This window comes from Rhinatrema bivittatum, chromosome 6, assembly GCF_901001135.1.
Source record: "Rhinatrema bivittatum chromosome 6, aRhiBiv1.1, whole genome shotgun sequence".
Taxonomy (NCBI): Eukaryota; Metazoa; Chordata; class Amphibia; order Gymnophiona; family Rhinatrematidae; genus Rhinatrema; species Rhinatrema bivittatum.
In genome coordinates this window covers 37859143-37883897 of record NC_042620.1, presented here as the reverse complement: position 1 = coordinate 37883897, position 24755 = coordinate 37859143, and the positions used below count along the sequence as shown (strand labels likewise).

At 44.2% G+C, this 24755-nt stretch overlaps 1 protein-coding gene across 4 annotated transcripts in view; it reads left to right on the top strand.

Annotated features, from left to right (window-relative positions):
- Positions 1 to 24755, top strand: part of PARP14 (poly(ADP-ribose) polymerase family member 14) — a 183568-nt gene that overhangs the window by 119369 nt on the left and 39444 nt on the right. For all 4 annotated transcript variants that reach the window (XR_003857327.1, XM_029605294.1, XM_029605293.1 and 1 more), the window contains 2 exons: positions 7969 to 8175; positions 14585 to 15190. Coding sequence is in view for 3 of the 4 variants with exons in the window: in XM_029605294.1 (XP_029461154.1) it covers positions 7969 to 8175; positions 14585 to 15190 (813 nt within the window). In the remaining variant the exon portion in view is untranslated. The remainder of the gene's footprint in view (positions 1 to 7968; positions 8176 to 14584; positions 15191 to 24755) is intronic.

Sequence of the window (24755 nt, the reverse complement as noted above, 5' to 3'; positions counted from 1 at the left end):
TGTTCACGGTATTTTGTTAATAGGGATTTGTATTTTTCTAGTGAAACTGTAGATTGGCATTTCCTCCATTGCTTTTCAGATTTACTCAGGGTTTGTTTGGTATGTCTTAGTTCTTCATTGTACCAAGGTTTCTTTTGTTTAGTTGTTACCTTCATTTTGGAACATTTATTTCTGGATTGGGCATAGGGTGACCGTTTTCATTGATGAATTTATCCCAGGAGTCAAAGGATGAGAAGGCATTATCGTGATCAAATTCATTTATTTTCTTTTTAATTGTTTCTTAAAGTATTTCTTGTTTTATCTTTCTTCTGTATGTGAAGGATTGATTATTAAGCGCATTTCTTTGTTATGTGATGAGGAGAGTTACTTCAGCTTTTATTAGTTGGTGATCAGACCAAGGTAATATATTGTGGGAAGAATTGATTACGCAGTTATTGTGATTGGCAAACATTAAGTCAAGAATGTGTCCTGCTTTATGAGTGGGTTTGATTGTAAATTGAGTCTAACCCATAGCTTCTATTTTATTTAGAAAGATTTCACATGCTGTAGATTTAGGTATGCATCTACGTGTAGATTAAAGTCTCCTACATTTAGAGTTGATTCAGGAGCTGGAAACGCTTTAGTCAAGATTTCGATTAGGGGTGAGTAGACTTTTTGGAGTGTTCCAGATGGGCAATAGATCAAACCAATATTTAGAAGTGGTGATTTTAATATAGTAACCTCATAGGGAGGGTTTATCTCAACTTTGTAGGGTTTAAACTCTTTTTTAGATTAATAGACCCCTGCCTTTTTCTTTTTTTCTGGGGAAGTGAAAGATATCATAGTTGGGTGATTGATTTTGGTTTAGAAGGTCATTATCATTATCTTTCAGCCATGTTTTGGTAATGTAGAGGATTGAGGGATTTAGTTTCTCCAGTAGATCATTTAGTAATAGGATTTTTTTTATAGCGATTGCACATTTAGGAGAGTAAACAGGCAGGGAGAAGTTGCAGAAGAGTAGTTATTTAACTTGGGATAGATCAGGATTTTGCTCTCTTTGCTTGTGTTTTGTAGCTCTCTGGCGCTTTCTATGTTTTCTGCGTCCTGTGATGATTTCAATAAAGTGGACAGGCTCCATTTTAAGATATGTATGTTTGGGGCTGAGATTAAGATTTATTTAATTCAGGCGCAAGCTAGCCAGGTTGTGAAGCCAGCCAGTTAGAGTAGTCAGCTAGTTAGTGAAGTTAGCTAGATAGGCCAGCCATATAGTAAAGCCAGCTAGGAGGTAGTGAAGTAACCACTTTGGGCTAGCACTTCGGGTGTGCATGAAGGGGTGCACAAAGGGGGCAAGCTCCTTTGTCGTGCTCCTTCGTGCGTGCGCCTCCCGATGCAAGCACCATTTGGGTCGCCGCTGGGATGACCTCACTGGGATGGTGCGCAGGCAGATGGCGGTGGGCAGGTGGGAGGCAGGCTCACCCACCTGGTGCCAGCATCTTCTTTCTTTTTTCTTGCTGTATGGGGGGTACAACGCTTGTAGCGTGACTTCCTATTGCTCCCCCAGTGACTGTGCTCGGGTGTTGTGGCCGGCAGGTTCACTCCCTAACTTCAGCATCGCCGCCGGGATGACCTCACTCCTGCAACAGGACGCTGTCTCGACACCAAGGGATTAATCCACATAAAATCCCTTTTAGTGGATGACAGATAAAACCCCCAAAATTCTCCCAGATATCTCCATGAGATATGACAGAAAATGAGTAAAAATTCACTAATTTTGCCCAGAAGTCCTTCAAGGGATAAGAACTTAAGAAATTGCCATACTGGGTCAGACCAAGAGTCCATCAAGCCCAACATCCTGTTTCCAACCGTGGCCAATCCAAGCCATAAGAATCTGGCAAGTACCCAAAAACTAAGCATATTCCATGCTACTGATGCTTGTAATAGCGGTGTCTGTTTTCTAAGTCAAATTGATTAATAGCAGGTAATGGATTTCTCCTACAAGAACTTACCCAAACCTTTTGTAAACCCAGCTACACTAACTGCACTAACTACATCCCCTGGCAACAAATTCCAGAGTTTTATTGTGCGTTGAGTGAAAAAGAATTTTCTCCGATTAGTTTTAAATGTGCTACATTCTAACTTCATGGAGTGCCCCCTAGTCCTTCTATTATCTGAAAGAGTAAATAACCGATTCACATTTACCCGTTCTAGACTTCTCATGACTTTAAACACCTCTATCATATCCCCCCCTCAGCCGTCTCTTCTCCAAGCTGAACAGCTGTAACCTCTTTAGTCTTTCCTCATAGGGAAGCTGTTCCATCCGCTTTATCATTTTGGCAAACAGTTGCATCTCGATTATGGAGCAGTCTAGTCTAGCTTGCAAATTTACTGCAGCAGTTACATTTCTATTAACAAGCTCTGTGGCAGAGTTTGGGGAATCCATGGGGAAAAGGCTTTAGCAAAGGCTCTTTTAGACCGTGTCCATTCAGAAGTTCATCATCCGTCAGATGTCCCAGTCCGTCTGGGTAACTGAATCCTTTTCTCCGAGCCTCTCTCTTGAATATTCAGTTCTATAATGGTCCATCATTGATCCAGATTAGATATCACCATCTCCTATAGATAAAGGATTGATTGGATACACAAGTCATCTGGATCCCAATATATAGGAATATTCTCATATGCTCATTAGAGTCCATCAGCAAAACAAGTATTAGAACAATACACATTCATGCTGGTATCTGTTTCACCAAAGACATTTTCTTCATTCTGGTGCAAGTTGTTTCTTCTCATTTGGGAGGTGATAACAACTGTGATATGAAGAAACAGTCTTTTCTCCTTTGTGTGAAAAACACTCATAAGGTTGTCAAAAACATCACATGGCAGAAAACTCTGTGTTTGCATTACTTTAGACCTGTACTTTTTACTCAGTGTGTATACATAGCAGTAGGCCTCAAAAGTTCGTGTTTAGGGTCACTGGTACAAGTATCACTTTCACTTCTTATTTGAATTTTCAGACTGTGTTCGACAAAGTCCCACATGAGAGGCTTCTAAGAACACTAAAAAGTTATGGAATAGGAGGTGATGTCCTTTTGTGGATTGCAAACTGGTTAAAAGATAGGAAACAGAAAGTAGGATTAAATTGTCTATTTTCACAGTGGAGTGCCTCAGGGGTCTGTACTTGGACCGGTGCTTTTTAATATATTTATAAATGATCTGGAAAGGGGTACGATGAGTGAGGTGATCAAATTTGCAGATGACACAAAATTATGCAGAGTAGTTAAATCTCAAGCAAATTGTGGTAAATTGCAGGAGGACCTTGCAAGATTGGAAAATTGAGCTTTCAAATGGCAGATGAAATTTAACATGGACAAGTGCAAAGTGATGCATATAGGGAAAAATAACCCTTTCTGTAGTTACACAATGTTAGGTTCCATCTTAGGAATTATCACCCAAGAAAGAGATCCAAGCATCATAGTAGATAATACACTGAAATAATTGGCTTGGTGTGGTGATCAAAAAAGCAAACAGAATGTTAAGAATCAAGAAGGGAATGGCAAATTAAAAACATTGGATGTCATAATGCCCCTGTATCATACCATGGTAAGACCACATCTTGAATGCTGTGTGCAATTCTGGTTGCCGTATCTCAAAAAAGATATAGTTGCACTGGAGAAAGTACAGAGAAGGGTGACCAAAATAAGGGGCATGGACTGGCTGCCCTATGAGGAAAGGCTAAAAATGTTAGGAGAAGAGACGACTGAGGGGGGGATATGAAGCCTACAAAATCATGAAAGGGCTTGAACAAGTTAATGTGAATCGGTTATTTACTCTCTCAGATAATAGAAGGACTAGGGGGCACTCCATGACGTTAGCAAGTAGCTCATTTAAAACAAATCTAAGACCATTCTTTTTCACTCAGTGCATAGTGAAGCTCTGGACTTCATTGCCAGTGGATGTGGGTTTAAAAAAAGGTCTGGATAAGTTCCTAGAGGTAAAATCCATAAACTGCTATTAATTAATAAGCAATAGTAGCTTGAGATTTATTTAATGTTTGGGTACTTGCCAGGTACTTGTGACTTGGATTGGCCACTGTTGGAAAGGGGATACTGGGCTTGATGGATGCCAGTATGGCATTTCTTATGTTCTTCCTCTGGACTGCTTTTTCTTGAAAAACACTTTCAGAATTTGCGGGCACCACATCTGCTGGCCTGCAAATTTTGAAAATGCATTTTATAACCATTTGCATAGGCAGCTGCTGCCTAGCTATGGGGACAGGATTACTGTATATGGTACATTACTGCTTACTTTAACTTTTTGTATAAGCCAAACTTATCTGTCTATTACATTGTCATGCTACAAAAGTTCAACAGAAGATTCTGTGTTTTTATCTAGCACAAAACTATCATAACCAGATTTTAAATCCAATATACCAATGCCACAGTTACACTCAAGTATTTATATATTTAAATTTTATAAATTGCCTATCAGCTTTTCTAGGCAGTTTCCAGTATAACATTTATAATCATAACAATCCATTAAAACATACAAGTTAAAAATCATATAAAATATAAAACTAAACAAATAGGCATTACATTAGTAGCATCTTTAAGTACAAATGCATTCATAAATATAGCAAGTAAAACATAAAAAGAATAAAAGAATAGTCCTGCCATAAATATCAGAATATTGCTATATCTCAGTTTAGTATCTGTTACTTATACATACGGTATATTCACAACTGAAAACTGGATTTTTTAAACTATTTAAACAGAAGTAAATATGCCTTATTTAAATTAATTAAAGCTAGATTCGTGGAGTAAGTGTTGTTTTCTGATGGGTCAGCAATCTGTCATTGCCAGACACAGCCACAAATGAAAGATTTGTTATGCTCTGGGAAGAGCTGCATTAAGACCTCAAAGAACAGAACAATCCTGGAACTAATTTACTTTTACATTTTTTAAAGATATTTTCTGATTTTCACTTTTGTAAGTAGGAGCTGATTGCCCAGAATGTGCCAGAATTTCTTTGCTGGTAGAACAGATTGAAACATAGCTCAAGGAAGCACATTTTTATTTTTTTATTTGAGGAGGCTGGTACTGATAGACAAGTACTATGGGAAGTTTAACTCCACCTCTGACTGAGGAGTTAAATTTCTCACAGTAAAAGTATGTGCACAAAGTAGTCCCTCATTTAGTGCACTTCCCTGCATTACAGGGTAATAGCTAATAAGTTCATTACCCTGCAATTTTCATTTACATGTGCTAATCCTAGTATGAGTTGTAACTGATGTTTTGGCATGTGAGTTTTCAATGTAAAAAGCCTGTTAAATACCAGGGTCAATTTTGCAAGGATTCCACAGCACTTAATGAAAAAAAAATAAGAGGACTATATAGTTACATGGATTCCTGAAAATGAACAAATAAATAAATGAAGAGGAGATAAAGCAGAGTTGCTTACCTGTAATGTCGAAGCCTTGGGTGCAGCATCGTTTGGTGCCCTTGATGCTATCCATCATTGGTGAGCGTGAAAGCGCTATGGGCCCTACGGACACTGTCACCACTGTGGGCACCAGTGGACAAGGTTGGATGCCGCCGAATGCAACCGCAGAGCAGCATGGGCACTGTCAGTCGCCATGGATTTTGCTGCTGACATTCCATGAGGAAAACAATGGTAGGCCATCCGCCTGCTCCAGCTTTTACCCATTACTACAGCTTTCATCAGTGTACTGACAGGAACTCTCCTGCCACTGCGGCAGAAGCTGTCCTCCTCCTTCTCCCACCCCACCCCCAGATGGTTCTCTGCCCCTCTTTTAAATGTTTTACTTACCTCTTCATGGGGGGTGGTGAATCTTTAAGAGCCTGCAGGAGGAGCTGGAATGGTTTTGTTAGCGGTAGTGGCAATAGCTGACAGGAGCATAGTTACTGCTCCCGTTGTAATCAGCTGCTTTAGCTGGGGAAGGAGGAGAGCTGGAGTGAGTGGAGGACAGAGCCACAAAACAGGCTGCTTCCCGGGCAGCTGCTTCCCGGAAGAGGGGAGAGAGAGGCTGTAGAGACAGCAGGAAAAGAAAACACTGAGTAGAGGAGAGTTGAGGCAACTCTCGTCACTGCTTCAGATTCCCCTATGAGAGTTGGGAAGAGATGCCCAGGGGTGAAAGGAGGGAGAGAATGAGTTGCAGAACGCAATGAGATGTGAAAGAAATGGGGGAACTGGTACTACTGTGTACAGATCAGATTTAAGGAGAAATATGCAACAAGAGAGGAAATGTGGAGTGAGAGGAAAGTTGCATGGAATACCAGGGCTGTATGCAGGAAATAAGTACCTTTTCAGAAAAAATAATGTGGAGAGCAAAAAAAAAAGAACAAGGGAAGAGGGAGATTAAGAGCTGGAGCACAGAGAATGAGAGGTGGGGGAAATACTGCAAGGTAAAGAAACAGGATACTGTAGGTAGAAAATGATTCGGACCAAAGATGCACAGAATGACAGAGGGAAGAAATCCGTAAGACAGCAGAGGTTAAGGAGGCCTATTTCAAAGGGAAAGCATGAGGAGATGGGGGTCAAACGAGAGACGGCAACAATCTTTTATAGGTGTGGGGTCTGCATTGTGGAGGCCAGCCCAAGAGGAGACAGCTTGGCAGAATCCATCGGCATCCTGTCAGCGCAGTTTCTTCCATGTTGCCGTTATTCCTTTGATCTCAGGTGCTCCAGAGTGTTGGCTGTGAATGGGGGGTAGCAGGATGGGAGAAAGGTGGGACCGCAGTGGCTCTGAGATTCTGTACTCTGAATAGTTAGCTGCTGGGAGCAAGCATGGCCTGGATGTGCGTGCATGCCATTAACCAGTGGCCTTCCCTCTGACTTCCTGCCCAAATGTGTTTTGTTTTGGTAATTGTTTCTCCCCCCCCCCCCCCCCGTCTGATTGGCCACAATACCATATGGAGACTTTCAAATCTATTAACATATTTGGACAGTCACCCCCTTCCTTACGTTTAGCCAACTTTTTTTTTTTTTCTTTTAATTCCCTGGGTATTGGTAACCAAAAACAATGTGTAATTGAATAATGGATTGCGCCTCCTTTTGTTATGCCAAGGTATGTCTGACAGAAGGGCAGGTCAAGGCTCATAATCCTAGAGCATTGGCTGCATTGGTGTCCTCGCTACGATCAGCCTCCATTGCTGTGACATGGTGTTCAGTCCCCACCCATTTACTTCCCATTACTGACTCCCAAAGCAACAGTAGGTTTGGTCAGTCTGTCCTCCAGGGTCTCTGAGGGGTAGAATCCAACTCTGAGTGCCCTCTTTTTTTTTCTTTTTTTTTTTTTTTTAAATTATTATTTTGACTTTTTTCCCCATTAAAAAAAAAAAAAAAAGAAACACAAAAGAGGTTTTGCACGCACAAATGTTCCTCTCCCCCTCCCCTTGTAAGCTGTTTTCTCACTTTTTGTTGGAAGGTAACTCCAAGCTAGGGATTCGTGCATGTGTGGCTGATCATCTTGCTTGTCCTTTGAAAAAGTAAATCTGCTCTAGTGTTACAGGTGTTCTGGAAGGACAGCAGGATAATCAGCCACAGATTCACTCCCTTCCCTGATGGAGTTGTTTCTGTATCGATTATACAAGACCAAGGGCCTTCTGTGAAGTGGCATGTGAGTGGGAAATTTCACCCATGCTCAGAGAAGCCTGCCAGCTTTTCCCAAATTCTCAGGGAGACTGTCCATGTTTGTGCTATTGGATGACATTAGCCACATGCCTGGCTGTTTATTCTGCTTTCTTCAGAGAACATCTGTTACAGGTAAGCAACTATTGCTATTGCCACAATATTGCTGCAAGGTGATGATTTGAAGAGTAAAAATATGCAAGTTAAATAAATGTTCAGTTGACAAAGAATAAGAATTAGTACTTTCTGTATGGAGCTTGCAAATTATACACTATGATATGGAAGTATAATTTCTTTTATGCAAACTGCACTGCTTATGATATACACTTTTTTAAATTATACCAGGCCAGGGGCAAGCTGATCCATCGAAAGTGGCTGATGCTATGATAGACGCCGTGGCTGACTTCGCAAATCAAAATAATCCTCAGGTTGTTAAAACAATTAAAATTATCATCTTCCAGCCACAAATGGTAAATTCATTTTATACAAGCATGCAGCAGAAAGAAGGCACTGATTTACCTGCACCGCAAACCTTTATTAACAAGGTGATCTGTAAGTAGTGTTCATATTATATGAATCTCTCTGTAATTAACTTCCATTATTTTAAATATTGCCATTCAAACTGATTGTTCACGGTACCCTAAATCACAATTCATTATTTCTTTGCATTTTTTGAAAAATAAAATTAAAAACTGAAAAATGCTGCTTGCATAAGTATTCAATCCCTGTGCTGTGGAAGCTCCATGTTTACACAGATGAAAGATATTGCCTTAACAATTGGTTTACAATTAGCCTCAAAGTCCCGATCTCAATCCAGTTGAGAATCTGTGGATTATTTAAAAATTGCAAACCATAAGCATGATCCAATCAGCCTGAACAACCTGGAGCCAGGAAGAATGGATAAAAATCACTCCTAAACAGTGTGCAAAGCTGGCAGAAATTTACCCCAAACAGACTTAAAGCTGTTATTGCAACAAAAGGAGGAGTGGAATGGAGTAATAGCCTAGTGGTTAGAGCAGCAGGCTATGAGCCAGGAGACCATCATTCAAGTCCCACTGCCACTCCTTGTGACCTTGGACAAGAAACTTTACCTTCCATTGCCTCAGATATAAACTTAGATTTCCTAGCGTGTAGCCAGATGGACTCAGGACTAGTGGGTTATGTGTTCCTTTGCTAGCAGATGGGAAACGGAGTCAGATTTCAAAGCTAACTTCACCCTGCAGTGACCTCAGCTCTTCAGTATCTCTGTCTCCTAGCAGTTGCGGATGCTACCCCCACACTAGCTCGGTGTTAGTGGGATTACAGCACAAATAATGACATTTTTTACCTTCACTTTAAAAGAAAATCGAGCCCCGCTCTCCTGCAGTGATACCTACAGGTCCCTCCCTCAGTTAAGATTTCCTGAGGCAATTTTCGAGATCCCTCAGAGGTGTGCCTTGGTCTGGTAGCAGGTTCCCAGCGTGTACTTAGCTGCTGAAGCAGCTGAAAGGCAGCAGGTGCAGAAGCTGAGTGTGGCGGTGAAGGCCAAAGCCTTCTCCCCACGCAGCTGGAGATCGTCTCTGTACTCGGCCGGTAAGCACTGAGACCAGGTAAGTAGAGAAGAACTCCTCCGATCCAGAGATGTGGAAGGGCTTCGGTAAGTCTTTCCCCTGGTCTCATTGCTCGGCGTGCCATTCCGATTTCAAACCTGATCTCCGTTCGGGCAAGGGAAGGAGGTTCCAAGTGGTTGAGCGGCCCCTTTGATGGGCTAGGCCCCGCTTTCGGTTCGATCGACTCTCCAAGTGGCAACCCGAGGTGCCGCCATCTTGTGTGCGGTTTGATGCAGCCCCTTTTTTCCCCTTTGACTGTCAGTACGAGTGGTGCGGGCTGGCCTTCTGCGCACCTAATGTACACGTAAATATGTGTATAGCGGTGCGCATAACGTCACACACAACCGACTGCTTACTCATATGAGTGCTGAAACGAGTTTCTGCACACACAATATACAATAACCAACTAAACCTGCCATAAGAAATTCAAACAAGGACTCAAAACGTGGTTATTTGAACTAGCATTCACACAATGATATTCATTTAACTGAAATGCCATTCTATTTTCTTCCCTCTCTCCCTTGCTCCGTTTCCCACCCTAACCTCATTCCCTCCTCAATCTCCTTCTTCACCTTACCTGCCCATCCTTACCCATCATGATATCTCTACTCTCCCCATATGAAATGTTTCTTCCCTCTCTCCCTTGCTCCGTTTTCCACCCTAACCTCATTCCCTCCTCAATCTCCTCCTTCACCTTACCTGCCCACCCTTACCCATCATGATATTAAGTAGCTTTAAATAACAGAAATGTCTTCGGTGCAATATAGAAATTGTATCCACACTCAGAACCGGTATTGTTTTAGATACTATTTAGTTTTGGTGTTGGTTTGTTAAGGTTTAATCGTTACATCAATATTTTAATTGTATGTTATACTATTGGATGGTCTACAGTCTGTTCAGCCTGTTTTCCGTCAAAACTGTTATATGGAATTTAGTTTATTTAATACCTATTAATAATGTCAATGTAAAGCCTGTTGCTAAGTTATTGTTAAATGTAAACCGCGGTGATGTATTTCTTTACGTACTGCGGTATATAAAAACCCTTAAATAAATAAATAAATAAACGCACAAACCACATAGACATGGCCCTGGCAGCAAAGAAGCTCAGGCGGCAATCTCTCTGTGCGGCCTGCCATATTAGAGCTGTACAGTCTGACCTGGAATCCTGCCGTGTCTGCAGTGTGAGGAGGCCCAGGGAGGGCTGGATTCTCAAAAATTCTCCCAAGCCCAGCCCATCCCAGTTGGAGGATGGGTCGGCCGCGACCTAATCCGATATCTCCCTGGACCTGTGCAGTTCGAGGACGACGTCCTCCCTGGGAAAGGGCAGTTCAGGGGTCCCTATCCCGGCTCCCCCTGGGACAAATATGGACCCGGCAGCCTTTTCTTGGTTGGAATTCTTTCAGGGCCTCCAAGCCTTTGTTCAGGCGCAGTCAGCCCCAGTCCCTGCCTGGGTTGAGCCCCAATTGGGAGGGGGGGGGGGGCCTTGCTCTCCTGGCCCTGCCTGTGGGCTGCGAGACATGCCACGTTTCACCAAGAGTATCCCTGACAGGGATCCAGATACCACAGATGATGACGGGGATCCACTGGAGGACGGGAAAATCCCTCTAGGCCTGGAACCATATCGGACCATGCTTAATTTCTTCCACAGAGATGAATTACTGGCACTAGTCTTCCAGACCCTGGAAGTTCTAGGCACAGACCCTATAGCGGAGCCAAAGAAGAACCCCATCCTGGTGTCCTATCGTAAAGCTTATTGCTACTTCCCAATGCTGGAAGCCATCCAGGAGTTGATTGATCTGGAATGGGATGCCCCGGAGGCAAGCTTTAAAGGAGGTCGGGCCTTGGAAGCCTTGTATCCTCTGGTCCTAGCTTTCAAAGAACGCCTGTATTTTCCCCAAAGTGGACGCCATGGTCTACGCCGTCTCAAAGCAAACAACCATCCCTGTTGAGGGAGGGGCGACTTTGAAGGATGCTCACGATAGGTGGTTAGAATCCATCCTTAAGCAAGCCTTCAACGCGACAGCAATGACACTGCATATTGCTTCCTGCTGTGCCCTGGTGGCTCGCTGCTGCTTGTTTTTTGCGAGAGAGGCAGATAGCTCTGGGGCGTATGCCAGAGAGGCGATTGAACCTGCTGTGGCCTTCCTGACAGATGCAAGCTCAGACCTAGTGCTTACCTTGGTCAGAGGAGTAGCCTCAGTGGTGGCGGCCAGAAGGCTGCTATGGTTGTGGAACTAGTCAGCAGACGCAACCTGTAAGGCAAACCTCACAAAGATGCCCTTTAAGGAATTCCTCCTATTCAGAAGCGAGTTGGAGAAGCTAGCCAGTAGGTGGGGTGAATCTCCAGTGCCCTGACTACTGGAAGACAGGAAAAAGAGGTCTCAGCACCCCTCTCCCATGAGGTGTTGGACCAGGGGCTCCCAGCGCTTCCTGCCCTACAGAAACCCATTGTTCCAGCCACCTCGACCCTTGGGGAGGACTCTCCTTTCGGAACCGGCAACCCAAAAGAGGGACAGGTTCGGCCTCTGATTCTTCCCGAGCTTCCCAATGAAGTTGGGCTGATCCATCCACGAGAAGAGGCGATAGGGGGTCGATGTTCCCTCTTCTACCAGAGGTGGGTCAAGATCATGTCATCCAAATGGGTACTGGACATCATACAAGAAGACTAGGCTCTGGAATTTTGCAGCATCCCTCGGGACAGGTTCATGATGTTACCTTGCCACTCCCAACTCAAGAAACTGACAGTGGAATCCACACTGAAAAGGATTCTCAGTCTGAGGGCTGTAACTCCAGTACCAACACCCCAAGTAAATAAGGGGTGTTATTCCATCTGTTTTATCGTGCTCAAGAAAGGGCTCATTCTGGCCCATCCTGGATCTCAAGAACGTCAACTGTCATCTGCGGATATTGCACTTCTGCAAACAAACTCTCTGCTCCATCATAATGGTGGTAGAACCGGGAGAGTTCTTAACCTCCCTGGACCTCTCTGAAGCCTACCTTCATATTCCAGTCCATCAAGACCACCAATGTTTCCTATGCTTTGCGGTGCTGGGCTGCCATTATGAGTTCAGGCGTTACTCTTCGGCCTGGCAACTGCCCTCAAAATTATGGTGGTCGTGGTGGCAGCACTGAGGAAAGAAGAGATCCTGGTGCACCCCTACTTGGACGACTGGCTGTTCTGAGCAAAGTTAGTGGAAGAGAACCTCCAGGTGACCAGCAGGGTCAGGTTCCTCCTTCAGGAACTCTGGTCATGAACATGGACAAGAGCAGCCTTAAGCCCTCTCAGTCCTTAGAGTACCTGGGGGCCCTATTTACTACGCCTATTAACATTAAAGATGGTATTCTTGGTGGCAATGTGCTCGGCTCATCGCATCCCAGAACTACAGGCACTATCCCGTCGGGAACCATTCCTTCAGTTCACTCCAGGAACAGTACAGCTTCACACTGTCCCCTCCTTCTTACCAAAGGTGGTCTCGGAGTTTCACCTGAATCAATCCATCTCCTTACCGTCAGGGGAGGGACACAGGGAAACAGAAGACTCCTGCCTTCTTCACCATCTAAACGTTGGCAGACTCCTAGTGCAGTACCTGGAGCACACGGAACCGGTGCGCAAGACAGATTGCTTGTTTATTTTTCACGGTGGGAAGAAACAGGGCGAAGTGGCTTCACGAGCTACTATAGCTTGCTGGATCAAGGAAGTAATCAAGGCAGCTTATGTAGAGGTAGGGAAGCCTTTACCCCTTCAGGTCAAAGCTCATTCTACTAGGATCCAGGCAGTATCCTGGGTAGAGGCTAAGCTACTGTCACCCACTGACATCTGTCGGACAGCGACGTGGTTTTCCCCACACACGTCCAGGTTCTACCTCCTGGACATCCAGGCTCAAGAGGATGCAGCCTTTGCAAGGGCAGTGCTAACTGGACATGGAGCAGCCTCCCACCCTGTTCAGGAGTAGCTTTTGTACATCCCACTGGTCCTGAGTCCATCTGGCTACACTCTAGGAAATGGAGAAATTACTTACCTGATAATTTTGTTTTCCTTAGTGTAGCCAGATGGACTCAGCATCCTGCCCCTGGCTGCCCAGGAGAGGCACCAAGGAATCGCCATTGAGGCGAACCTCGATTCCATATGCATACGGATAAGCCAGCGCCCTACCCCTAGTTCAGGGCATTCACAATATGGCTGGTTTTTGATGCTTATGTTGGTTGAGTACACTGGCGGTCTCCAGTTTTTAATCAAGTTTTTTTAACCAAGGGTTTAATCAAGTTGTATCCAAATTTTAATCAAGTCCTTCGATATATATGTCCACAATGGCATTTTGAAGAGAATACTGAAGAGCTGAGGTCACTGCAGGGGTATATCTAGGGTGACGTCAGCTTTGAAATCTGACTCTGTCTCCCATCTGCTTGCAGAGGAAGACATAACCCACTGGTCCTGAGTCCATCTGCTACACTAAGGAAAACAAAATTATCAGGTAAGTAATTTATCCATTGTAAGCCCTCTGGGGATAGAGAAATAACTACAGTACCTGAATTTAATCTGCTTTGAAGTACTGGAAAAAGTGCAAAAATCAGAATATAAAAATCTAAATAAATAAATAAGGCGGTTTGATCAAGCCTGAAGGGGTTGAATAATTATGCAAGCAGCATTTCTCAGTTTTTAATTTTACTTTACAAAAAATGCAGAGAGTTATTGAATTATGACTTTGAAAATTGACTTTGAGCATACTGGTTTGCACAGAATGGTAAAAGCTTTTTTGGACTGTCAGGCTTAGGGAGTTCTGATGGAAAATAGGGGAGATGCTGTGATTAGGTCAAAAAACAAAACCCGCTGAAAACAAGAGAAAGTAACATCAAATAATGCAAGTTACGTTTGCTCCTAGAAAATAATCCTGTTGCTTGTTTAAATGACTTAGAACAGTGAGTAGGCTAGCCGGGTCACTTGGTAGCATTGCTGTAAGCTACCATGAAAAGGGCTTCCAGTCAATGCCAGGATCGGGCCTTCTGCACCTTGGGTCATCTGGGAATGCTGCAGAAGCAGTGTTCACAGTCCCTGGGACAGGGATCATTCAGAGGGGACCCTTGGTGGCCAGATTTAAAGCTAATGATATAAAATTCCAGAAGGCGCTCTGGTGCATGATTTTTAGTCTCAGGATAGATGCTACAATGGCCAGACTGGGAACAGTGGGAGGGGAGGGTCTATTAAAATGGGTAAACTCCCCAGGTAGTTGTGAATGAAGGCTCATGGCACCACTGATTCTGATTAAACTGGAAGGAGAGAGAAGAAAATACCGGGCCAAAAAGAAAACTGATTAGACAGCTTGTAGTTAGTGGCAGTAAAAGTTTATTTTAACATGCTTCTGCTTTAATCACAGCGCTTTTCAGTATCCAGAAATCCAAACCTGAGAAAAAAACTACTCTTGTTTTGAAAAGAAACATTGAGCCTGCAGTCTTTCAGATCTGTGGTGAGAGTCGTAAGGCAGTTGAAGATACTAAGAAATGGATTGAGGATCTGATCTTAAAAGAACAGCACAATAGTCTGATCACGGATGACTGGATTGCTGAATTTGAGGAGCAGGAGCATAAGAGGCTGGATGAGCTCCAGAAGAAGCTACAAATTACCATTCATGTGGAGTACAAGCCCTCTGCATCTTCAGTTCGGGTTTGTGGTCTCACCAGAGATGTCCTGCTAGCTTGCAATGAAATCCAAGACATGATTAAAAAAGTAAAAGATGAAGACTACAAGAAACGGGAGGCAGACCTTATGAGTAATTTAGTGGAGTGGCAGTATCTTGAAGGAAACAAATATGTTCCATTTGACAGCCTTATCAATCTGGCACTAGAAAAAGGTTTCTCAGAACAGAGCCAGTCCACTGTCATCGATTTCAAGAAAGGAAAATACACAGTTGATTTTGGAGGTGAATGCGCTACAAATCAGAGAGAAAAGAAAATAACAATAAAACGTGTCTCAAAGATTGAAGGTAAATGTGAATTCATCATGGCAGTTATTGCATGCTGACTGTACAAAGAGTCATTCAGAATGATTTGGGTGCCCTAAAGCAAAGTTGAGGCTTGCCATCTTGTTCCCATTCATGGTCCCGCCCCAGTTCTGGTAAGGAGGCAGGAAGTGCATTGTAGGCAGCATTCAGTCGCCGACTCAAGGTTCCGCAGGAAGTTTGAGCCATGTGGCACCTTTGCTCCCAAAACTTTCTTGCAATTATTGCCAAGAGGTGCAGGAGTAGAGGTACATGTGACTGAGAGCTGCATGGAGCTCCTTGGCTTCTGTCTTCCATGAGCCCCGGTATAAAAAGAAACAGTGGGACAGAGCAAGCCCTTATCCCCATGGCTTCCAGCTCTTAGAGGGTCAGTACCTCCAACATGTAAGTAAGAAATAGATATTTTAGCTCCAGCCAGACAGGCTACATTTGAAGGGAGTGAATGTGAGAGTGGGAAAGAGACTGAGAGTGTGGGAATGAGCAATAGGGGGCTGGGGAATGTGGGAGTGTAGGAGTGAGCAGTGGGGGCTGGGGGAAGGTGAGCTGGGATGTGCAAGTGAGCAGTGGGGATTAGGAGAAGTGGGAGTGGACAATATGGGGTGTGGGAGTAGGCAGTGGGGACAAGGGAACTTGGGCTTGGGGTATTAGGGGCCAGGAAGGGGGTGTGGAATTGGGTAGTAGGGGCTGGTGGGTTGGGGGTGTGGGAGTGAGCAGTGGGAGTTGGAGAAAGTTAGCTGGGGGGGGGGAACGACAGTGTGGAGTGAGTGTTTTCCTTCCACTAGGTCCTGAGAAAGAAAGTTTGAAAACCACCAGCCTAAAAGTTTCCAGGTTACAGTTGTTCATATCATATGCCTGGTGTTGATATGAAAGGATTCTGAACATTCTCTTATGCTGGGTCGGCATTAGTATATGTTAATTTGCTGGGTTGTCATAAACAGCCAGGCGGGGGTGAAGTGAATGTACTTTTCTAGCATGTAACTGAAGGATTCAGAACCAATGGGTATAGTGTAGTCCTGATAGCAGTTGGAGACGGATCAGATTTCAATCTGACGTCAGCCCTAGTACATATATCCCTGCAGGAAGTGCAGCTCTTCAGTATTTTCTGTCTCCATAGCAGTTAAGGACTCTATGCACGCTCGCACAGCGTTAGAGTAATTTTACCAAAGAAAACCAAAATAAGAAGAAATCTTACCTCTACAGACGAGCCCCACTCTCCTGAGGTGACATCCATCGGGTCCCTTCCCCAGTTGAGAATTTTCGAGGTGATTTCCGTGATCCCTCAGAGGTAAGCCTCGGGCCGGCAGCCGACCCTCGGCGGGGACCTAGCCCCCGACACCGGGTGCGGCTGAGAGGCAGTGGGTGCAACTTCGAGCGTGGCAGTGAAGGTATTTTCTTTTTTTTTTTCAATTTAAACTTTATTGTTTTCATTAAAGATATCTTCATGAAATAACAGGAAAATATATTATACATTTGGAAATCAATACCATATTATATAATAATAATATCGTTACCTTGTTAACATATCATATAATAGGGGTAGAAAGGAAAATAATATATATTTACTAATATATATTATATTACCTAGGACACCCTTTCAATTTATTAGGGTTCCCTGGTTACAAATTATAACAGAGAGAGAAAGGAGTTATATTTTTTTACTGGACATTGTTCTCTGAAGTCACAACTTAATTTTTATCTAACAAAAACGTTTCTAAATGTGCGGGATCAGCAAAAGCAAATTTTTTTCCCTGGTACGTTATAAAGCACAAGCATGGGAATTTTAAAAAGAAAGTGGCACCTAATGCCAACACACGATTTTTTAAAGTTAGGAAATGTTTTCTCCTTGCTTGCATAGCACGTGCCACGTCAGGGAAAATTTGGATTTTTTGACCGCAAAAAAGCACGTCTTTACACCTGAAAAACTTTATGAATACATTCTCCTTATCCTGTTCTGTTAAAAAAAAAAAAAAAAAAAAAAAAGAAAAAGAAATAAAGAGCGTTGCTCTGTTATTTATTATATCAATAGATTCTTCTAAAAAGATAGATACCCAAATGCTAGAAGGGGCTTCTAAGGTCACATTTTCATCATTTTTTACTCTTTTTTTTTTTTTTTTTTACTCTTTTTTGAGGAAAGTAAAATATTCTTGATAGCTTAGGGATAGCATTATCATCATAAAGCAATACTTCTTTCAAAAACTTTTTAAACCTCTCTTCCGGAGATAGTAAACGCGTTAATGGAAAATTTATAATTCTTAAGTTTTTGGATCTTAACACATTTTCTATGTATTCAATATCCTTATGCATGACTATGCTATCATGAATAAATACATTATCAGCATTTTGCATTAATTGAACCTTATTAGTCAAAACACTTACATCTTTCTCACATTGAGTAATTTTCCTAGTATTTATTTAATTTAAGGCTTTTATATACCGATGTTCCAGTACTAGTACATATCACGTCGGTTTGACTCTATTAGCATTAATCACAGTTGATAAGGAGTTATTTATTATTACAACATTATTATCAAGTCGCGATATCATCCGCCCTAGGTCTACCAATGTAACATTTCCAGGTATTGCTACCAGATTAATGCTACATTGTATATCAACTGGGAGCTTAACTTTAGACACTTCTAAAGTTGGGGAAGATTTTATTGCCTCAGTCCGAGGAGAGTCAGCTTGTTGTAACATACTTGAGTCCCCTTGGACTGCTCCTTCCAGTTTACTTGCCGCTTCTCTTGATGGTTCCAAATTCGGCTGCGGTGGAGACGATGGTCCCTCGCCCGGACTTTAGAGATACTAGTGATGGTAGTTCCCATACTGTTCTCATTCGGCTTGTCCATCTGTCAAACGACATGATGGTCCATAGGTCCAGTGCGGTATTGCTGCACAGGAGAGGATGTCAGGACCTTTTGCCTTTCTTTTTCTGCCCATCAAAAATGGAGAGATCAGCGATCTTAGGCCAATACCAAGTGCTGAACTCCGGACTCTTCCGGACTAAGCCGGACCTTTGGAGCACGCGGCTTAGGCAGTGCGCCGGTGGCTGCAGTGCGCCGCACTTCCGCTGGTCTTATCGTCGGTGAGGGGATGCCCTGGCTGATGTCACTTGGCCGCGCCCCCAGTACTTCCTGCTGGCAGATGGATTCTCGGAGTCCTTGGAGCCTGGTAGGCCTCTGGGAAGGCAACGACCCCCTCCTTCTCTCTCGCATACTCCCCAGGTGAAGGTATTTTCCCTCTTCCCCCCGCAGCCGGAGACTGCCTGGAACGAGACCGGGAAGCGCCGAGACAAGGTAAGGTAGAAATCTATTTAAAAGTCTCTGGTCTCCGAACCTCAAGGAGTCGCACAGGTCGCCAGCCGGCACCAGTGCCACCGGGTTGATGTGCCCTAGTAGGGCTACCAGTCAGATCCGAGGGTCCTCCCAGGTGGAGACCCTCCGAGGTGGTCGCCATCACCATTTTCATCTGTTCGCCGCCCTGTCCGCCTTTCCGATCCATGCCCACAGAGGCGAGCCGTGTACACAAGCGACGCGCACAGCCATGCGCTTACTGTGCTGGGCGCATAACTTCGAAGTGTGTGCACAACAGCTCGCACATCTCCCTGAACGCGCACCAAACCTATGCGCACCACTCTGACGCACCAAAGCGCACAAGCCATGGCACCACCGGAAAAGAAACTCAAGGCTCAGGGCCTTTGCCCGGCATGCTACATTAGAGCTGCACAGCATGAGGAGGCCACAGCCCTGTGTATACAGTGCGAAGAGGCCCTACGGGATCCAACTCATGGCCCTTCCCAGCCGGTACCGGGTTCCAGCCTCTCGAGCAGTACGCCGGATCTAGCATTGCACAATGGGACCCCCCCTCAAACGGGGTTCTCCAGGGACACGGTGCCCCTTAGTCTAAACCCAGCATCTACCTCCTGGGTGGAATTCTTCAAAAGTCTGCATACCTTCGTCCACATGCAACCGGGGCCTCCTATAATACAGCCCCAGGCTCCACCAGAGGACCTCAACATCCTGGGACCCTCTATGCCCAGGGAAGTGATCCCACCGCCCAGAAGCCCCACCTTCGGGGACACGGACAACTCGGATGAGGATTCAGAACACCTGGAGGAAGGAGAACTCCCTCTGGCGACAGAGCCCCATCGAACCATGAGACGCTTCTTCACCAAGGACGAGCTTCCAGACCTGGTCACACACAGCTTAAAGGAGCTTCCTATCCCGGGCACAAGTGCCTCGGGGGAACCTAAGACAAACCCCCTACTAGAGGGACTCCGTCAGACCTCCCATTTCCCACTATTACAAGCCATCCAGCAACTAATTGACCTGGAATGGGATGCTCCAGAAACTACGTTCAAAGGGGGGCGGGCTCTGGCAGCCATGTATCCCCTGGACCCAGCCGCCAAAGATCTCCTGGCATGTCCGAAAGTGGATGCCATGGTCTGCGCGGTCTCGAAGCGCACTATTATCCCGGTGGAGGGAGGAGCAGCACTCAAGGATGCTCAAGACAGACATCTGGAATCTATCCTCAAACAGTCCTTTGACGTCTCTGCTATGTCTTTATAGATCGCAGCCTGCTGTGCCGTGGTGACACGCGCCTGCTTATCGGCGCCGGAGACCCGCCAGGGTAAGGCCTTTTAACTTCCTCTTACCCCAAGCCGCCGCCAGCGCTGACCACGAGGCGGTCTGACCCGGACCTGAGCCGCTTCCTCTTCTTCTCCTCGGAGCCAATCAGCAGCCGACGACGACCAGCCAATTGGGGGACAGCCCCGACTAGCCTTAAATCAACGCGGCACCTTAGCAGAGCCCTCTTCCTGCTGCATCGCGGCATTTTAGAGGCCAGGCCTGTGCGATCGGCACTGGAGACCCGCTGGGGTAAGGCCTTTTAACTTCCTCTTACCCCAAGCCAGCGCCGACTATGAGGCGGTCCGACCCGGACCTGAGCCGCTTCCTCCTCTTCTCCCCGGAGCCAATCAGCAGCCGCCGCCGACCAGCCAATCGGGGGACAGCCCCGACTGGCCTTAAATCAACGCGGCACCTAGGCACCGCGCGCCGAAGGTGCGCGACAAAGGGGCAGGCCCCTTTGTGCGCCCCTTCGTACAACCCCAGAGGGCAACCCGGAAGCCTCTATTTGAATCAGTGAGCACAACTCCCAGATAACTGCCCCAGACCCGAGCGCCCTCTGGCTCCCATTTTACCAGGAACTGCATTCGCTCCATACCGGCTCCTCAGCAGCACTACTCCACCTCAGCGCTCCACAGCAGCTTAGTAACAAATATGGGAACCTTCACTATCCCCTTGATAAAATATCACCCAAGATGTAGCAATAACAACTCCAGAATTCCCTTGGCCCGCTTCACTCAACAACAGAGACTTATACCAATATTGATCTCTCCTATCACTCAATTGCTGGGCCTTTCCCTCTTCACCCTCTCACTTTTTAATGCCCAATCACTCACCAAAAAAACAGACATCCTCGATGACTATCTTCTTGAAGTCAGTCCAGATATCTGTGCCATCACGGAAACCTGGCTGAAACCTACTGACAAGGTAATCACAAATCAACTCCCCACACATCTTTATGATTTTTTCTCTATACCCAGGCTCAAGAAAAGAGGAGGGAGGACTTCTTCTAGCGGCTAAAAAAGGTTTAGGCCTCACCCTACAACTTACCAACTCCTCTCACAACATAGACGTTGCCCTCTTTTTAAATCAAACCACCTACAAATCTGCTTAATCTACGCGCCCCCCCCCCCCCCCGGAACCCTGGAATCCAACCCTTCTCCCATCATTGAACTCATAACGAAGCACATCAACGCTGGCAAACCAGCTGTGATATTGGGAGACTTGAACTTGCACGTGGACGCTTCCCCACTATCTCATAACTGCGAAACTCTTCTTTCCTCGCTCAGCTACCTAGGCTTCTCTCAAATAGTCAATAGCCCTACCCACATAGCAGGTCACACCTTAGATCTCATTTTCATCAACGATGGCATCTCACTCTCCTCCAAGCCCATCTGTTCACCAGTCCCATGGTCAGACCACAGGGTCATCTCCACTGCGCTTGAGATTAAGGATCACCCTTCCCAATCCTTTCCTAAAACCACAATACAATTCAGAAAACCCTGCTCCTCGAACCACCTCAACAGCTACCTCACCAAGGAACTATCATATCTCAACCTTTCAAACGCAGACGCAGCCATCACATCCTGGATTAATGTTACCACGAAAGTTGCTGATCAAACCTGCCCCTTGTCCACTAAAGTCCTAAACCCCTCATCTCTTAACAGAAAACCTTGGTTCACCTCAGATCTTAAGGCCCTTAAACAAGACCTCAGAAAGAAAGAACACAATTAGCGCAAAAATCCGTCTACTGCCTCTTTAACTGCCTACAAATCTCTACTCAACGCTTATAGGATCGCCATCCTCAGAACTAAAAAAGACTTCTTCGCTAAGAAAATCCACCGTTTTATCTTCGACTTGAAAGCCCTATTTGCATATGTCTCAGCGCTCACCAAACCATCACCCCCCACTATTCCGGACGATTCAGCGCTCAACAAAGCCACAGAACTGTCAATATACTTTGAGAGAAATATTTCCAATCTTACCGCCACACTCTCCACTCCCCCGGCAACGCCCCCTCCCAGCGCCCTCCCCATCTCGCTTCAGTATAACTCAACACTCGAAGCTTTCAAACCAACATCTTCGCTGGAGATTGAAAGTATCCTCAAAAAAATGAAACCAGCTTCGCACCCTCTAGACCCAATACCGACCAACCTTCTCTTTAACATCCCAAACACCATTTCAATGCCAATTTCTGACGTCATCAACCTCTCCTTAACTCAAGGACTTATACCAGACCAACTAAAGCTCGCCATTCTTAAACCCATTCTAAACAAACCCAACTTGTCTCCCACGGACCCAGCCAACTTCTGCCCAATAGCTAACCTTCCCATGATTGCTAAAATCATGGAAAAATTGTTAACAAACAGCTATCAGAATACCTGGAAGAACATAACATTCTCTCCCCCTCTCAATATGGATTTCGTAAGACACTCAGCACAGAGACTCTCCTTTTATCCCTTGCAGATACTATCCTTATAAACATGGAAAAAGGACAAACTTACCTTCTTGCGCTACTCGATCTTTCTGCTGCATTTGACATGGTGAACCATGTGATTCTCTTAGAAAGATTAATAGTCATAGGCATCAAGGGAACAGCTCTGAGTTGGTTCAGATCATTCTTGTCTAACAGGCGCTTCAGTCAGGATTAACACGAAAGAATCCCCCCCCCCCCCCCCCCCGGTCCATTCTAACCTGGGCGTCCCCCAAGGATCCTCTCTCTCACCCACACTCTTCAACATCTACCTGTTACCACTCTGCCACCTACTTACAAAGCTTAAACTATCCCACTTTCTGTATGCGGATGACGTCCAAATACTCATCCCGATCACAGAATCTATTCAAAAAACCATTAACCACTGGAACAACTGCCTTCAAGCAATTAACTACCTTCTTTCCACCGTTAACCTGGTCTTGAACACCAATAAAACTGAGATTCTAATCATTTCACAAGATGGTCTTACAACTCAGCCGATCTTGCCGTCCTCCTCCCACTTAGCCAACGCTTCTTTCAATAACGCTCCATTTGTGAGAGACTTAGGCGTAATCTTGGATAAACAGCTTAACCTTAAGAATTTTGTGAACACCACTACAAAGGACTGCTTCTTCAAACTGCAAGTCCTAAGAAACCTAAAACCACTACTTCACTTCCAGGACTTCAGATTAGTCCTGCAATCCATCATCATGTCGAAATTGGACTATTGTAACTCCCTTCTTCTCGGTCTCCCGGCCAATTCCATAAAGCCCCTTCAAATGGTTCAGAACTCTGCGGCTAGGATCCTTACCAATACCAAAAAAAGGGAACATATCACCCCCACCCTTCAGAGCCTCCACTGGCTACCTATCAAATACAGGATACTCTTCAAAGTCCTCACAATCATTCATAAAGTTAAAAATAATCTCACATCTCTCCACATATCTACCCAACTAAGACCTTATACTTCCTCTAGACCTATCAGGAGTGCCTACAGGGACACCTTGTATGCCCCTCAAGCGAAAACTTTCCTCAGAAAACGCGCCATTTCGACAGCAGGACCCCATCATTGGAATGTGTTGCCCCCGGACCTCAGACAAGAAGCTTGCCCATCTGCTTTCTTTTTTTTTTTTTTTTTTTTTTTTTTTTTAAATCTTTATTTTCAATTTTCCAATATTAGATACACAATCAAAAATATTAACTTCCAATTTACATTTACAATTTCTGAAATCACATTCGATATACAATTTCTATACGGAAATAACTAATCCATAAATTGTCATAGCTGACATATTTAAACTTAAATTTTTGCATATTCAAATATAGAAAGGAAAAAGGACAAAAAAAGTATCCTCTAATCTTTCTCTGTTAGAGGAAAAACATTGAGGCTATATGAGGAATCTAAAATAATTGAGGAGATTAATAAGAAACAAAAAAACATTATCGATAGCTATTCATATTTACCAGCTGATTTACTTTATTACTCATGCCATTTCACACACTTAATTGTACCCCCAGATTTGGTGTCTCATTGGACAATGGTGTAGATGCTATAGGCTGTTGTTGAGCTTCAAGAAAACTATGTAATTGTTCTAACTGGAAAAACACATATTCAGCTTCCCCTTTCTTTAACTCACATTTACACGGGTATCTTAGAAAGAAGGAAAAACCCAAGGTAATAGCTTTCTGACGCAATTTCAAAAATTCTTTCCGTTTCAACCTCGTGATAGGAGCCAAGTCAGGGTATATTTTTACTATTTGGCCGTGAAAACTGGTTGGAAATTTTTGAAAATATTTTTTCATTAGGGTACTAATATCTTTCTTTAGAACAAAAGAAACTATCAGGGTATTTCTATGCATTACTTCTAAGGAAGAATCCTCCAAAAAGTTTGATAAATTTGAAGGTACTGGGGATCTTGTTGACACAAAGTAACATGTATTAATGGATGGCAAATCATTCTCAGAAAATAATAAAACTTCCTTTAAATACTACTTTAACGAAATATAAGGCAATTCCCCTAATACCTGAGGAAAGTTAGTGATATGTATGTTTAAATGCCTAGCCTTATTCTCTATCATTTCTAAATGATGTGAAATACCAGTTTGTTCTTTTACTACCATGACATTCAACTTATGTATCATTTTTAATTCTTCCTCATTTTTGTTAACTTTTTTAGATACCTCTGATATATTAATATTCATTTGTTGTATCTTACCCTGATTTTCAAGAGTCAATGAGTCCATCTTTGTTTCCAATCTGTTTACAGCTCCAAGCCTTCCCGGTCACGTAATCTTCCTCACTTGCAACCCCTCTCTCTCAAGTAAACTTTCCATGCGGTCACCATAGTCCAGTTTATTATCTCTGTTGTTTTATCCAGTTCTCCTCTCATCCATTCTGAGATGATTTGCATTGAATTATTTTATAAGGTTTATGTTATGTCATGATCCGTTTCAC